The sequence below is a fragment of the Pleurodeles waltl genome, chromosome 12 (genome assembly GCF_031143425.1).
Source record: "Pleurodeles waltl isolate 20211129_DDA chromosome 12, aPleWal1.hap1.20221129, whole genome shotgun sequence".
NCBI classification, from domain to species: domain Eukaryota; kingdom Metazoa; phylum Chordata; class Amphibia; order Caudata; family Salamandridae; genus Pleurodeles; species Pleurodeles waltl.
Genome location: NC_090451.1, coordinates 306,419,985 through 306,438,117, shown reverse-complemented (window position 1 = coordinate 306,438,117; position 18,133 = coordinate 306,419,985). Strand labels below are relative to the sequence as shown.

Sequence of the window (18,133 nt, the reverse complement as noted above, 5' to 3'; positions counted from 1 at the left end):
CGATGTCCCAAAGATACACAAAAGAGGAAAAATACAATTATAGGTATATTTAGAAGTGCCACCTCATCAGAGAGGCGTAAGCAAAAAGAGGGTCACTGGAGACTTAAAGGTACGGAGGAAATAATATCATATAAATAAATAAAAGGGGAAAAGAAAAGGATAAACTAGGATGAAAAGTCCATCTTAAAGTAAGAGACGACACAGAGGAAGACAAACTGGATATCATCAAATACTAAAACAATATAGAGTGTTGGGCCAAATATAACACAATAGTAGATAGAGTACAAATAGAGGCAAGCCCTCAAGGCCCAATGGGGATAGTGTGTTATTAAATGCAAACGTGATTAGCACAATATAATCAAACCAGAAAGTTATACAAAAATGGGCAGCCAGGAAAATCTGATAGTAGGTGTCCATATTAGTACAACAGCCCAATTTCACAAATAATATATATATATGTACATTATTATATAAATGGATATGTTCAAATCAAAATGGAAAATCAAGATAAATACATTCTAAATTAAGTCACATTTAAATAACAAAAAAACAGTCTACATAATATAGTTTGGCATTGTTGTCCCAATATAAGGTTATGAGTGTAGTGCAAACAGCAGGACTACGCTTGTAAGAAATAATGCAGTTCGTGATTGGTGTTATGACCCAAGTCAACCGCACGTAGGTGGCAGATCCAGGATGCCTCCCTTTGACGTAATATTAGTTCTCTGTTGCCCCCTCTAGGATGTGTAGGAATGTGGTCAATCCCTTGGTGAAACTGCACGCCTTTTTGATACTAGAAGTAATTATTCCCTCACTGAACACTGGGACAATCAGGTACTCTTAGAGATTCTGTGCGTTACCTATGTGCGTGCTGCATGGACTTTTTGAGTGTCTACTGCTCTGGCAGCAGCCTGGAAGAAAACAGAAGCGCCTTTGTTATCGCAATGGCTTGCCTACCTCTGGCAGGCACTGACTATGGAGAGGATGGTTGACATGCTGCCAGAAACCCACAAAAACTTTGATTATACTTGGGCACAGTGGTATGATTTCTGTCCACTGGTTTGCCCTTATAGGCCTGTTCTACACACACGAGCGTTCCACCTCTTTCAAACCTCAGACCCACAAGGCTGCTGACCATCTCCTGGGCTCCGGAACCTTGATTTGCTTTCGCTCCTTCTTTGCTGACCTTATCATCTTATGTGCCACTTAAAACACTTGCATCACTACTCATTCTAGTTAATTCTTTTGAGGTATCCCGGGGGTGTTAAATGGGCAAATGTTTGTCTGTATGTTTTGATTGTTCCGACAGTGATAAGGCAGCTAATCGTCTTCCAGCTGAGAGAGCTGCGGTTTATAGACACTGTTCACTCTAAAAGCATCCACAACATGTATTTGTGGTCACCTATTGGTGCAATGCAGTTACTGTATGTTTCTGTGCCTGACAAATTTAATAAAGAAAGTTTGAGAAAAAAAGATTATTAATATAAATATGCACAAAGTGTATTGATCTGTTGCAACCAAGCTGAATTTTCACCAGCAAAAGAACTTGTGAATAAAGTGTTCTTTTATGTTACCAGGATCAAGCCAGCATTGATGCCTCTCTTATTGTGGGACCATCTTCCTTTGACTTACTGAACACAAATTCCTAGCTCTTTAAGGAGGGTATGGACAGAGAAGGTATACTAACTAACTAGCTGCCTAGTAAAATATGCCTCCCTGCGGGCTCCACATCCAGCATGATTTTTTACATCTTGGTTTCTTGAAATTATCCCATTGTAAATAATACCTCCAGGATGATTTGATCCCAACTCTGCATAAACGTGCAGAGGTTAAGCTGCCTCTGCCCAGATACATTTGTGGCAATCTGTAAACTCAGTTTAGTAGCGAAAGGAGTGGATGGAGTGGCTTTGGAACATCTACAGCTTCACATAGAGGCACAAGGTCTTCTGTATATTAACCTGTAAGGCTTTCGGCCAGCTTACGAAAATGAGTTTGTCCCCGATAACATAAGAAACAAACTGCTGTACACATACAGGGAGTGCAGAATTATTAGGCAAATGAGTATTTTGACCACATCATCCTCTTTATGCATGTTGTCTTACTCCAAGCTGTATAGGCTCGAAAGCCTACTACCAATTAAGCATATTAGGTGATGGGCATCTCTGTAATGAGAAGGGGTGTGGTCTAATGACATCAACACCCTATATCAGGTGTGCATAATTATTAGGCAACTTCCTTTCCTTTGGCAAAATGGGTCAAAAGAAGGACTTGACAGGCTCAGAAAAGTCAAAAATAGTGAGATATCTTGCAGAGGGATGCAGCACTCTTAAAATTGCAAAGCTTCTGAAGCGTGATCATCGAACAATCAAGCGTTTCATTCAAAATAGTCAACAGGGTCGCAAGAAGCGTGTGGAAAAACCAAGGCGCAAAATAACTGCCCATGAACTGAGAAAAGTCAAGCGTGCAGCTGCCACGATGCTACTTGCCACCAGTTTGGCCATATTTCAGAGCTGCAACATCACTGGAGTGCCCAAAAGCACAAGGTGTGCAATACTCAGAGACATGGCCAAGGTAAGAAAGGCTGAAAGATGACCACCACTGAACAAGACACACAAGCTGAAACGTCAAGACTGGGCCAAGAAATATCTCAAGACTGATTTTTCTAAGGTTTTATGGACTGATGAAATGAGAGTGAGTCTTGATGGGCCAGATGGATGGGCCCGTGGCTGGATTGGTAAAGGGCAGAGAGCTCCAGTCCGACTCAGACGCCAGCAAGGTGGAGGTGGAGTACTGGTTTGGGCTGGTATCATCAAAGATGAGCTTGTGGGGCCTTTTCGGGTTGAGGATGGAGTCAAGCTCAACTCCCAGTCCTACTGCCAGTTCCTGGAAGACACCTTCTTCAAGCAGTGGTACAGGAAGAAGTCTGCATCCTTCAAGAAAAACATGATTTTCATGCAGGACAATGCTCCATCACACGCGTCCAAGTACTCCACAGCGTGGCTGGCAAGAAAGGGTATAAAAGAAGGAAATCTAATGACATGGCCTCCTTGTTCACCTGATCTGAACCCCATTGAGAACCTGTGGTCCATCATCAAATGTGAGATTTACAAGGAGGGAAAACAGTACACCTCTCTGAACAGTGTCTGGGAGGCTGTGGTTGCTGCTGCACGCAATGTTGATGGTGAACAGATCAAAACACTGACAGAATCCATGGATGGCAGCTTTTGAGTGTCCTTGCAAAGAAAGGTGGCTATATTGGTCACTGATTTGTTTTTGAATGTCAGAAATGTATATTTGTGAATGTTGAGATGTTATATTGGTTTCACTGGTAATGATAAATAATTGAAATGGGTATATATATTTTTTTGTTAAGTTGCCTAATAATTATGCACAGTGATAGTCACCTGCACACACAGATATCCCCCTAACATAGCTAAAACTAAAAACAAACTAAAAACTACTTCCAAAAATATTCAGTTTTGATATTAATGAGTTTTTGGGGTTCATTGAGAACATGGTTGTTGTTCAATAATAAAATTAATCCTCAAAAATACAACTTGCCTAATAATTCTGCACTCCCTGTAGTTCAGATCATCTTATAGTCATTACTTTATTGAATCTCTGGCATCCTTCAACACCTGGGGAAATGAAGTGTATCCCTAGATTGGCCACACTTCATTGGTTGAGGTCTTCCATCATGCATATCTAATTCCCAGATGATTAGGAGCCTCCACATTGGTATACAGAGTTGCAGTTTGACAGCAAGTATCACCTTTTTCATCTGATGAGAGGCATCTATGATTGTTGTCCACATGACACTGTTTGACATTCATCAGAGTTCTCACACTTTAACCTCCTGACCATGCCAATGTTATCTCTCATGGCCTGTCAGGTCTATTCCCTCAGCATGATGGCGCATGCTCCAAACAAGGCAATCAAAGCAATCTTTGACCTCTGCAAACAGTTTCACTTTATCCCACAATTACAAAAAAAATATTGGTTACTGGACCATCAAAGCAAATTATCAAGTTTAAAGTTCTGAGTTTCAGTTTGATAAAGGACCACGCTTTTGGACAACAAATTTCCATAGTAGCAAAGAAGCATGCACTTTGCATTCAGACTCAACTTATTAAGTTTCTTCTGTTAGAGGTAAAAAGTTCTAAGACGTAGTCCAAACTTTGCCAGCTCTAGAGTTGCCAATTTTGAATATTGTGGATGAGATTCACAAAGGTTTTGAAATGTAGCTTTTATCAGAATATTTCAGGGCATTATCTTCACCACATAGATTTCTGGTGCTCCAGGAAAAATGGTTCTCTTACCTGAAATTAGGGAATGTGTGCCCTGAGGTATCAGCTAGGATGTATTTGTTCACAATAGCATAAAATACCAAAAGAGGCCAGTCCAAAACTCGTTCTGTTACTTTACAGTGTAGTCCTTGGCATTAAACACATAGTGTGGCCTCATGCTTCCTAACTTTTATAATTACGCTGACCACTGGACAGAGTAGACGAGGTTACTGATAAATCTGTCCAGCTTGCACTAACTCTTGAAATGTGTAAGAACTCTCAAGTTATCTATGGACTAGATGACGAGCCAGAGGAACTTCAGTGACAAGTGGTCTACGCTTCCCAGCACATCATCTATGGGTCTCCCTGGTATCTTCACTCTCTTGGGTAGCCTTTTTTAACCACTAGACTTCTGTGGGCCCCCCCTCCCTACTTAATCATTACTGGAGACCACGGACACAGCAGTTTATGTTAGTTAAACCTCAAAGTAATGCACAAAGCTACAAAAGCAAGTATGCACCAAGCAAATGCACACATTGAAAAGTTTTATATAATTCATAATCATATATAAAAACATGTCCAGTTTTGCTTCTTTATTAGTATATACTTTATTAATAATGTATTAATTTTAATATTATTTAATTTTCTCAAACGGTTGCAGACCCCCCGGGGTCCTCGGACCACAGGTTAAAAGCCACTGATCTAATTAATGTCTTAGGCTATGTTGTGTAAAAGCCCTGAATCAAAGACCCAGCCATGTAGATCCTTAGTTATTGGTCTATATTTTTGTCCTTTGTAATGGATAGAAACTGTACTAGTATTCCTAATATTTATGCTCTTCATGGAAATTAGTTGAGTGGTTCTATACATTTGAATTTTGCCCTAAAGTAATGTGGGATTTATTCAGTTTTATTCTCCATTTTATTTATTTTTCGGCTGTGTAGCATCTTTAACTTGTATTCCGAAATTAACTTTTCCCTAACAGATTTGAATCCAAATCATTAAATCTTATTTCTAGGCCTTTAAGCCATTGGAACATTTGTGTGGAGTATTTACAATGTGGGGACGTCTCAAGGTAGTATTATTGGTTGCATTATCATGCCTACTAATGTTTTTGCATTGCTTACTCAGTAAGGTATATTTCATTTTACTCTGGATATTCTCGTTGCTGCTTTGCCCCTTTTCTGTTTTCGTGCTCTGCTTGTTTTTCCACATCTTAATTTTTCAATGGCATTTACCTCTCTAGAAGGTAGGTAATGTGGTTTACAAATGCTTCTATGACTCTGCATGCTCCTGCCTGTACTGTTTACTTGATGTCCTGGAGCAGATCCACTGGTCTAGTAAGCCTGGCACATGGACCCTTAGTAATCTGCTGAGCACTTAAGGCACTGTCCGAGTCATTCAATCCTATACAGTGACGTAAACGTTATTCACAAATGTTATTTGCATCTGTTTTTGGTCAGACCATCTATTGGTGTTGGTGTTACCAACTGCTTTACATCAGTAGTTAACTATAAGCACGTCATGGAAAATTAGATAATGTGCACAAAGGTTGTTTGCATGGATTATTTCCTATTATTAGTACTGATCAGTTAATCAAGTCGAATAACACTACAGGTATGTCTTCACCTGGGTGGAGGGTGTTTTAATGGTGATTTTTAAATTTTCTTGTGCGTATCAGTTGCACTTTCCCTGCGTGGCGGTCCCTCTACGCTCTTTAGTCAGTCTGAGGCGACCCAGAGATTCAGCTTTACCTAGCTGATCTTCATGTTCACGCTTCACCATCAAGGAAGGCCATTTGAGTCAGTGACCACATGACATTCTTCTGGCCCATCTTCACATTACATATGTCCCTCCCCATTGTGTAGGGTATGGCTGTAAAAATGAGTTGGGCAGTAACTAGGCACTGTATTCGTGTGCGTCTGAGCAGCAGGCTCCCACACAGTGCACCTTTATGACCTTTTCACAGGCTCGAATCCTGACAGGACTCAATCAGCCTTCCATCTTAATAATTTCAGATTCTAGGAGAATCATTGATTTGTGTATCAATTACAACCTGTAATTGTAAGGACAATTGTATATTGAGCTACACCCTACATACAAAACATTTATTATTATTATTGTTATGAAAGCTTTGGAATGACCCAAGCTCAATGGAAGACAGAGAAGCAGGTCAGTGTATTCATTTGGTTCCGGCCCTGTAATTCAGAACCTCAGTTTTTCTCTTCTGCCCTGCCCTTTTTATGGAAACATCATGAACATTATGCCTTCAATAGGTGTAATGATCTAATAGAATCAAAGCCTTCAAACGAGGACTAGGCTAGTGTTTGTAGTCACTCAGCCTTACTATGGACACTTTCCCCTAACTAATAAAGTAGGCATTTAACTGCCAGAATAGACTTAATAAAATACTCTAATGCTTTAACATTATTTGAGAACTTAATATAACATGACAATCACATGTACAATCCCAACAATATAGACAAAAAGGTTGGATCCCCATTTACGAGATCTTTTTGTCACTTGCAGCTCATGGGACCCAGTCTCCATGGGGTAGGTCAGTGTGTCAGTGACTCAGCTTAAAATATTAGTGTGTAACCCTCGGAACACAAATTCAGATGTGAAAAAGGTTGAGCCATGATATCTTTACCTTCCTTCTTTTATGATGACTGTTGTCCTCACGAAAAAGGGAATTGTTCAATTGCTTCCTTCATGGTATCTAGCAATGAACGCTACTAACCTTCGGTTTGATCTACAGCACACATTGTGTATTCTGTCAATAGAATGTTTGCAAAGAATGTATCCTATGATATTTAAGCCAGAGAGATGATTCACAGTACATCTCTGGGCAACAGGCAGCATGTGACATTCGGCTGTCAGCATTTATGGCGTGTTCATCACCTGCAAGAAGTAAATAGGCCAGTGGAGCTGTCTGCAGACAAGAGCATTAATGGGTGCTGTTACTATGGCGTAAATGAGTGAATGAGTATATGATTTTTATTTTATCATCCCATGTCACAGGAACTGATCTTAATGTTTTAGGTCAGAGGGAGAGATTTAACATTTGAGAACATGTTTTGTTGCTTAAATTGTATAGTCTGCTGCACGTATTTAAATCTAAAGTAATCTGTGCTAATTCTCCTTTTTCATTCTTTTTTAAACTGTATAGCCTAATAGAGTTTTTCAACAAAATGAAGAAATGGGAAGACATGGCAAATTTACCTAGGGAATTCAGGGAACGCACAGAGAAACTGGAAAGAAACTTTACGGTGTCTGCTGTCATTTTTAAGAAATATGAACCCATTTTTTATGATATATTCAAGCGTCATCAAGAAGAGTCAACTCGACCTCATCGAGGAAGAAAGCAAAGGTACTGAGCACATTGTGTTTTTCTACCACTTCTGCTTTCTGTGCACACATCCCCCTTCATGTTTGATTTTGTTACTCAACTTGATCTTTCTTGGTTTACTTTTTTTTTTTTTTTTTACTAACATCATCTTGGCATTCAAATATTCCTTCTTTTTTAAAGTATTTTAGTTTGATTAAAAATATAGAGATCATTGACTCAGCTGTTCAGGAGATGCTCTGTTATGTTATGTTCTGTTTTGATCAATTATAAGGGCCAATACTGCACATCGTGCTTCTCTGCGGTGATAGGTTTAATTTTTTTTGTGACGGGTGTCATGCATTCCTGAAGCTGCTTCACTGTATGAAGTGGAATGAACAGCCTGTAAATGCTTGGTCTTTATGGATGACTGTAAATGTAACACTGTGAACCCCACAAGTGATTGATTGGGTTTCTGAGAAATATAACATTATCTACGGTATTGTATGGCAAAACGCTCCGCAGGGCAGGCCCAACTGTGTTTTATAAAAAAAAGAAATTGCCAACATTTCTTTGAACTTTCCTGGTCAATAGTCAAATGCTGTAGAAGTGGGTGGCCCTATGGCCCTAAATGGCCAACATACAACCATTTTGGTATCGAGGTAAGTAGGGCCTTATTTCCTGAGCTATCCAGTGTGTAAAACAGACAATTGTGAAGTCGATTTTTCCCTTTACAGCAGCCGTTGAGCTTATCGAGGACTTGAGGTGTGATACCTGGAATAACATGAGTCCAGTCTTGGAGTCACTAATAAGTGGATTGAGATGATGAGATGACAGTGTGTGAGAAACTATGGAACAACCTATCTGCAGGACAACTTACTAAAAGAGCATCTAGAAAAGAGAAGAATCATCTCTGTACACATCACAATTGCACGTCCACTGGGCTAGGACCAAATCAGATGAGCTGCACATCTGTCCAGAATTCTTTAACAATTCACAGACTGCATGGAACAAACTACATGTCTGACTGTACAGGAGCTTTCATCTCCTGAGGCCTACAGTTTTGCAAGGAAAGGTATGTGCAGAAGTTGGGGAGCAAGGCAATCCTGTGCCTGTTAGTGGGCTGAGCCAGGACGCAGATAGCAGCTTAGAGCTCTGGTAGCTTCTGTGACAAAACTGCTGGCGTCAAGTTGAAACAAAAATCAAGCCTACAATTTAGGATAACATTTTTGATTTAAATCAATTTTACTGGTTTTGGATAACACAAAAGAAAATGCCGAGTAAATCAAGTAGCAATAATACTTAGACGGGCCTTAAGGAAATGGGAGAGCGAAAGATAAATGGATGGAGAAATTGATGTTACTAAAAGTATACATTTTGTGCCTTTTGATCTGGAATAGCGTCTTGAGCTATTTAGCATGTGTTGGGGTATGAAAGAAAGATCGAAGTGGAGGTAGAGATAAGATTGTGTGCACAGGTCAAGAGGGCAGATAACAAGTGTAGGCATAAACTATAACTGTAAGTGTTTTACAAACTGGGTCGCAGTACACTGGTAGGTCCCGATCCAATTTTTTCGTGGCCATGAAAGTCTAAGCAAGTATATAAAGATGCCTTTAAATTCTGTATTTATCTTATCATGCTATGTCTTCTGACAAATTGCTCCTTATTTTTGTAACACTGAGATTGATGCTTACAAACTTCTGTCACTTTGCAGTTGCTGAAAGGAAAGTGAAATTAATTATGTGACAAACTTGCTCTGATACTGTAAGTCTGCAGGACGTACTTTTTTGTAACAGTTTGTAAACAAAATGTAAATATCTACAAATGAAGTGCACACATTCAGCAGTTATGAACGCAAAAACAAAACAATTTGGTTGTAATTCTGAAGTGTGATAAAAGCAAAAGTTTTAATAGGATCAAAACAAATCAACACAGCTATATTTGGTGATTCACAAATTAAAAATATTGACTGAAACCCAATGCTTACACATCATCATTTGTGGACAATATAGTTTTATCAGTAAAACTGTATGGTTGTGCAAATCGAGTGGTCATTTCAATGGGAAATGTGCTGTCTTTAAATGACAGTGCGCTGCCACGCAGTGCTCTACTTGCATTAAAAATTACCCGCGGCATGTTCATTAAAGCTAAGTTGGTCACAAAAGTTTATCGTTCTAAAAAGTGGGTGATTCTAAAAAGTTTGTGAAGCACTGTTTTACAAGGCCGTTATTTTAAGCAGTGGCAGAACGTTTTTCGAACTGTTTAAAGCTTCCAGATTTCATCCTTGTTGCTGACATGACCCCCACTTCCAGTGATAGGCTGGGATGTGATGTTTAATTAGTTCTCTAGTGGCAGTTAGGTAGCATTTAGAGCTGTTCACCTCTTAGTGATTTTATTTTCAGGTCTGGGATCGGCACAGGTATTTCTGACAGTGTTCAGAGGACTTCCAGTTGGTTACAATCCTTTGGAGTGAAGTCACAATTAGAAGATCTTTGGTGAATGAAGAGTCTAGCATAAGGATTTTAAATACATGGCAATTATTATTGAAGTCTCACTCAATTATGACCCTAGCTTGGAACAAAAGCACAATATATATCTATAGTTACAAGCCTTTTTTGCAGCTGGCAGCAGGAGTCCAAATGTGAAACCTCAGCATTGTATAGTCGGTTAGGGGGCTATAGAGTCCTGTAGAGGATGAAGTAAATTGTTTGCAAGGCCAGTCCCGCAAAGTTTGCGGTGGTAGGTGGAAGTGGAGAAGATTTAGGTAAGGCCACAGCAGAGCAAATTAAGTTGGTGTAATCAGGTTTCCTCAGGTAAATTTCGCCATATCTGCACATTTGTTAGGTTCATCTTGCAGTGGCAGTTTGGTATGTGTGGATGCTGATCCATCAACTTTAATGTGCCTATGGCTCTGAGGATGTTTCTGAAATAATAAAAAGGTTTGGTATCTCCATTTATCTGCAGCATACTGTTTTTGTATGTATTCAAACAATGCAGTGGTGGTGCCTTTAGGCAGTTGATTAATCATGAACATCTTCTTCATTCAGGTATTTAAGAATATGCCTGTTTAGTAGTATTCTTTTCTATTGGTGCCAGATAAAATGGCTGAGCCTTTACTGGTAGATGCCTAGGAGCTTCCTAAATTTGCTTAATATGTTTTAGTGGAGCCCAAGATGGGTGGTTCTAATTTGGATTTCCATGTCCCACTAGTGGAGTAAGATCTTCTTGTCAGCGGTGGATTAGGTAGGTTTCTAGTTCAACCCAGAGGCATCTCATAAGAGCCAGCTGAATCTTTAAATTTGAACTCTCCTCTCTATATTTTAGACTCATTCATAGTTTTAAGATAGTTTGCTCCTGAATCTCCACCTTTGTTTCCATCCAAGTGGTATTTGGCCTTAATACCGAAGAGAACAGTGTCAGCTGTTAAACTGAATCGCTGCTTAAATCCAAATGTAAAACCTCCTGTTTGGTTCATAATTAATAGGAGGTTTTTGAATTGTGTTCCATCTTTTTTTAATACAGCCTCTTTCAATTGACGTTCCTTTGTGGGACAGATTCTGGACAAACACAATCAGTGCAGGACAATGATTTTGGCCAAGTATCTACCAAACACATTGACACAGTAATCATATTTGCGAAGGCCCCTCACAGAATCATTTACAATATTTCGCCCAGTCATTTCCCCCAGATTTTAACGTATTTACGAGGGCAGCCCCTCTCTTCATACACTGGTTTTTCGTATCTGGCCACCAGTCCACTCCTCTCCTCCAGCTCGAGAGAGTAGATGGAACAACAGCCGTCCAACCCACTGCAATGTATATTTTGGTTACCATGAGGGTAGTGCCCAGGAAGAACCGATCCATTCTTGTACATCCTATAGCTTCCATGAAACCCAGTATCACAGGCAATGGGGACAGTGGGACCTCCCAGCCTAGGAGCTCTGAAAGCTCTTTCAGCAGCTTAGTCTAATAACACTTTATAGGAGGGCATGACCATACCATATGATAAAAGTCTGCCGGTGTTGTGCCACAGTTGGGGCAAGCGGGGTTTGCCCGAAGTCCTGCTCAATGTATTCTTATGAGGGAGAGATGCACTCCATTTAGGTAGTATGTTTGCATGTGTCGCAAGCAGGAGGATATGGAGATAAGCCGTGGTGCCATTAGGGCGTCACACCAGTCTTCCTCCTCCAGCGGTCCCAGCCATCCCTCCCATCTCACTCTTATATGGGTTAGCTCCCCTAGGGCGTTGTTGATCAGCATTTTATATATCTGGGACCTCCCCCCTCTCCCAGTTGCTCCCATGAGCAATGTGACTGCCAGCAGGCTATGTTCTGGTAGTGCGATAGCATCTGTGAGATGTGCCCTGGGGCGTTTGGCGAATGTGCGAGCTGATATGCCGTCTGCAGCTATTGGAAGGAGCATAGTTGCGTGCCCTGCCATACATCTCCAAGGTGTCAAATTCCCAGTTGATCCTATTTATGGAACCCTCGCAGCGCTGCTGTCTCTCTCTCAGCCAGGTGCCTCTCCAGAGAGGGCTTTGCCGGGTCAGAGTGGTCGCCCACCAAGTGTCCCTTAAAGCTGCCCGCCATGCAAGAAACACCATCTTGGTCCCCTGAGCTAAATCCTTGGGAATCGGTGACCCATACACTATATCCAGTACTTTGGAGAATTCTAGAGTATTAAGCTCCATTTTGTATGCAGAGTCTGACCACCCCCCCAGGTATCAATCATGTATGACCAAGAGGTGAGTCGCCAAATAGTACAGGTAGAGGTTGGTCATGCCCAACCTTCGGTCGTAGGGACCTAGTTGGCAGTATTGCAATGCTATTCGATGTCTAGCTCCCTTCCAGAGAAAGGACATTTTAGTCGTATCAAAGGTGCAGAACTAGGAGCGCGGCAATGGAAACGATAGGTTTTGCAAGATATATAACAATCGTGGGAGGTGTAGGAAGCTGGCCTAGTGTGTGGTGCGCACCTATAGTGTTATCAACTTATACCAGGTCTGGGTATCCCCTATTAGTGAAGTGTAGGCAGTGTCTAGGAAGCCAGGGCTCTTTAGAGGTAGCTGTGGATGAGCTGCCAAGACTTATACAGGAGACATGCAAAGCTTATGCAATACCACTACAGTCACACAGCGCTTACTCACATGAAAGAACCACACAGTGTTACAAAAATAAAGGTACTTTATTATGGTAACACAAATACTAAAATACTGTATATGCAATACTCCACTAGAAGGTGAGTAAACACACTATTAAATACACATTAGAAGTCAGATTAGCATAGAAAGCAATAGCAAACAGTAAAACAATAGAAAATAGTGAAGGCCCTGGGGGGGGGACCAAGCCATATACTAAGTAAGTGGAATGTAAAAGGCAGTTCTCCAACCAAGGAAGTGGAATCTGTAGAGGGGAGCTGATGGAACTAGGAACCCCAAAAGGTAAGTAACAAGGTGCCCCCAGTGACCAGGAGAGAAGATGTAAGTTCCTGGTGTTTCCCCAAACCCACAGGTGAACTTTGGAAAAGGACTGTGCAAGACTGGAAGAAACTAAAGGTGGATCCTGACAGAAGAGGACCTGCAAAAGTAGGGGGCAAAGTCCAGTTTAAGTTAGAGTGTCCGGTTGTGGTAGAAGCCACTACCCACCCTTCTGGAGATGCGGTACCAGGACGACGGTGGAGACTAGGAGACAGCTGTGCAGCACTGAAACAGGAGAAGAGTTCCAGAAGTGATGCAGACAATGTCCCACGATGTAAAAAGAGTTGTAGTCAGTCAGTGGTGTTGGAAAACCACCAACAAGCCTTGGCAAAGGCAAAAATCGCAGATGAAGAGCTGCAGAGCTGCTGGGGGGCAGCAGGGTCCATGGGGACTCAACCCAAAGAGGGGAGTCCCAGGCAACCCTCAGCAGTGAGGAGAGTCAGAAGACAAGGATGCATCCCCCACAGGCAACTCGCAGGCAGCAGGAATAGGAGTCGCAGGTGTACTCAGCGCACCTGGAGAGGAGACACACGCCGCTGGAGCAGCAGGCAGGAGACTATGCTTTGCAGGGAGGAGTGCTGGAGGCCGGGCCTACACATTGCCTGAAGATCCCTTGGAGGAGGAACAAACAAGCCTTGATAGCTGCAAACGTTGCGGTACACAGGGTTACTGTCCTGCAAGAAGAGGCAAGGGCTCACCATCTCCCAAGTTGGACAGCTGGTACAGAGGACCGAGGGGACCACTCCAGACCACCACCTCTGTTGCAGGATCCATGCAGTTTTGCAAAAGAGAAGATCCACGCAGCCGGATGTCATTGCAGTTGGTGTCTGCGGATGCAAGGGAGTGACTACTTCATTCCAGGGGAGATCCCTTCTTGCTTCTTCTGTAGGCTGAAGACTCGTCACCCTCAGAGGATGCACAGCCAGGGAAATGTTGCAGATGGTGGAAGGAGCCGGAGAAACAATGTTGCAAAGCGGAGTTGTCGCTGGAGTTGCAGCTTGTCTGTTCCTGGGTGGTCCAGTTGCAGTTTCGGTCGCCAGAAGATGAAGCAAACGATGCAGAGGAATCCTGCTGTAATCTTGCATGTCGAATCTGAAGACCCACCCTGGAGGGAGACCCTAAATAGTCCAGGAAGAGGGGTTAGTCACCTAGCAGGGTGACCACCTATCAGGAGGCGTCTGTGATGTCACCTGCCTGACCTGGCCACTCATATTCTCCCAGGGCTTCTGCCCACCTTGGATTCAAGATGGCAGAATCAACTGGCCACCTAGAGGAGCTTTGAGCACCACCCTCGGGGTGTGATGGACAGGGGAGTGGTTACTCCCCTTTCCACTGTCCAGTTTTGCGTCAGAGCAGGGGCTGGGGTCTTTGGACTGGTTCAAACTGATTTATGCAAGGAGGGCATGAAATGTGCCCTGTAAAGCAATACCGGTGGCTTGGGGAGGCTACCCCTCCCAAGCCATATTACACCTATTTCCAAAGAGTGAGGGTGTTGCCTCTCTCTCCCTTAGGAAATTCTTTGTTCTCATTCCTCTGCTTGAGCAGATTAAGCAGCAAGAGGGCAGAAACCGGTCTGTGGGGTGGCAGCACTGCGAGGTGCCCGGAAAACTCCAGAAGACACCAAAGCTGGTTGTCCTTTAAGCAGCCCCTAGAGTGCATGGAACCTTACAACCAATACTGGCAACATTATTGGGGTATGCTTCCGACATGTTTGATACCAAACATGCCCAGGTTTGGAGTTGCCATTATGTAGCTGGACACAGGTACTGTCCTGTGTCCAGTACATGGGTAAAATGGCTTCCCGCATGGCTTTTTCTCAAGCACTCTAGGAAAAAGGAGCTGGAGTTCGTAGGGGCATCTCTGCTCGTGCAGGGGTGCCCTCACACACAAGTACTTGCACCCTGCCCTCTGGGCTAGGGAGGGCCTGCCATAGGGGTGACTTACAGTGGCATGGTGCAGTGACCTGTAGTGAAAGGGTGCATGCACCTTTTCACGCAGGCTGCAATGGCAGACCTGCTGACCCATTTTGCATGGTTCCTATGGTTGGCATAATACATGCTGCATCCCATGAGGAACCCTTGGTGCTGCAGAACGCCAAATGTACCTAAGTACCATATACTCGCACTCGCCTCCACGGACTACATCCTCCACGGGGACCTAAACTTCCACCTCGAGAACAACAACGACGTCAACTCCACCATCCTGATCGCCAACCTCTGCCTCAGACAACTCGTCAACGCACCCACCCACATCGCCGGACACACGCTTGACCCCATCTTCTCCACAAGCGCCCACGTCGCCTTCAACCACACCACCGACCACCTACGCTTGACCCCAACCACACCACCGACCACCACTGCATTCACTTCACCTTTAAGAAACCTACCAAGCACCACCGCACCCAACAACCACCCCGCCGCTGCTGGAGCAAAGTCTCTGAAGATCAGCTGACCAGCACCCTCGCCCAGAACCCACCATCCGACCCCACCGACCCAGACACTGCCGCCCACAACCTCAGACAGTGGATCAACAACTGCGCCAACTCCCTCGCACCACTCAAGAGGACCACCAACAACCAGCCCAGCAAGAAAGCCACCTGGTTCACCGACGAGCTCCAAACCTCCAAGCGCGACTGCCGGAAACTAAAGAAGAAATGGCTTCCTGATCGTACACCCGACAGCTATGCAGCCCACAAGGGCGCCACCCGCAGACATCACCAACTCATCGACTAGCCAAGAGATCCTCCTTCAAAGACCGCCTGGATAACAACGCACACGACAGCAAAGAGCTCGTCGTGAAAGAACTCTCCAACCCCAGCGCCAACGTCAACAACATCCCTCCATCACAAGAACTCTGCAACTCACTGGCCACCTTCTTCCACCAGAAGATCACCGATATCCACAACAGCATCAACACCTCGATCACCCTGACCCCACACCCACTAACACCACCCGCACCAACTGCCTGACCTCCTGGACCAACGTCAACGACGACGAGACATGCAAGACCATGAACTCCATCCACTCAGGATCACCGGCAGACCCATGCCCGCACCACGTATACAACAAAGCTGACACAGTCATCGCACCCCAACTATGGAAGGTCATCAACATCTCCTTCAAGACAGCGACATTCCCGGAAAGCTGGAAATACGCCGAAATCAACGCCCTCCTCAAGAAGCCAAAGGCGGACCCCATGGACCTCAGGAACTTCTGACCCATCTCCCTACTCCCATTCCCGTCAAAGGTCATAGAGAAAATTGTCAACACACAGCTGACAAGCTACCTCGAAGACCACAACACCCTGGACCCCTCCCAGTCCGGTTTCAGACGAAACCACAGCACCGAGACTGCCCTCCTCGCCGCCACAGACGACGTCAGACGCCAAATGAACAACGGCAAAACATCACACCGCACTCTAAAAACACGCCTCCACGAAACCGGAATACAAGAAAAAGCCCTCAACTGGATCACCTCCTTGCTCTCCGGCAGAACCCAGAGAGTCCGCCTCCCTCCGTTCCGAAGCCACCAACATCATCTGCGGCGTACCCCAGGGCTCATCCCTCAGCCCGATGCTGTTCAATATCTACATGGCCCTCCTCGCACAAGTGGCCCACCAACACGACCTCAACATCATCTCCTACGCCGACGACACCCAGCTCATCCTCTCCCTCACCAAGGACCCGCTCACTGCCAAAACCAACCTTCACGAGGGAATGAAGGCCATCGCCGAATGGATGAGAAGCAGCCGTCTGAAACTGAACTTGGACAAGACGGAGGTCCTCATCCTCGGACCCACCCCCTCCGCCTGGGACGACTCGTGGTGGCCAACCTCACTGGGAACCCCAACGACCCCGACCGACCACGCACGCAACCTAGGCTTCGTTCTCGACTTCTCCCTATCCATGTCAAAACAGGTCAACGCAGTCTCCTCCTCCTGCTACAACACCCTCTGCATGCTCCGAAGGATCTATAAGTGGATCCCGACAGAAACAAGAAGAACAGTGACTCAGGCCCTCGTCAGCAGCAGGCTAGACTACGGCAACGCACTCTACACAGGTATCCCGGGCCAAAAACCTGCGACGCCTCCAACGCATCCAGAACGCCTCGGCCCGGCTGATCCTCAACGTACCCCTCTGCAGCCACATCTCCCACCACCTGAGAGATCTTCACTGGATCCCCGTAGACAAGAGGATCACTTTCAAGCTCCTCACCCACGCACACAAGGCACTCCAAGACACCGGACCAGCCTACCTGAACAACAGACTCAGCTTCTACACCCCCACCCATCAGCTCCGCTCCACAAACCTCACCCTCGCCGTCGTTCCCCGCATCCAACGAAAAACCTCCGGTGGCAGATCTTTCTCCTACCTCGCCGCCAAGACCTGGAACACCCTCCCGACCAACCTACGGCAGACCCAAGACCTACTCACCTTCAGAAGACTCTTCAAGACCTGTCTCTTCGATCAGTAGCAGCACCCCAAAGCCCCCCCCCCCTCCCCCAAGCGCCTTGAAACCTTAATGGGTATGGAGAGCGCTTTATACATACTTTGATTGATTGATTAGGTACTTACATGGGGGCACCAGTATGCCAATTGCGGGGTGTGCTAAGTCCTAAGCAACCAAATTTAGGGGGAGAGAGCACAGTCACTGGGTCCAGTTTTCCTTCTATAGTGAGTAGTTTGGTAGAGAGAGAGGCTGTAAAGTCTGCTGCAGTAGGTTTGTCTGGTTGCTTTTACAGGAGAGAAAGTGTAGCATTTCAGTCTATTGTTGCTTTTCTTGAGGGATTACAAGAGATCTTTGTTCTGAGAATTTTACACTGGATCAAATGTTATCATCTGATTTGTTATCCCATCTGGTTTGGAGCTTTCACCATCCATACATCCTTTATTTAAATCCAAAGAGCCTTCAGGGATTCTCCAGCTATGTAAATGGTTTGTGGTAATGTCATACTTTTAGTCCCTGTCTATGACGGGGCATGCACTGTCCCATGTAAGAAAGTGGCCTTTTTGGCATGGTTAACCCCTCCCCCCCACACACACACACAC

At 44.4% G+C, this 18,133-nt stretch overlaps 1 protein-coding gene across 1 annotated transcript in view; it reads left to right on the top strand.

Annotated features, from left to right (window-relative positions):
* RBL2 (RB transcriptional corepressor like 2) overlaps positions 1–18,133 on the top strand; it is a 533,156-nt gene that overhangs the window by 12,573 nt on the left and 502,450 nt on the right. The window contains exon 3 of the mRNA XM_069216335.1: positions 7,456–7,656. Coding sequence (XP_069072436.1) covers positions 7,456–7,656 — 201 coding nt within the window. The remainder of the gene's footprint in view (positions 1–7,455; positions 7,657–18,133) is intronic.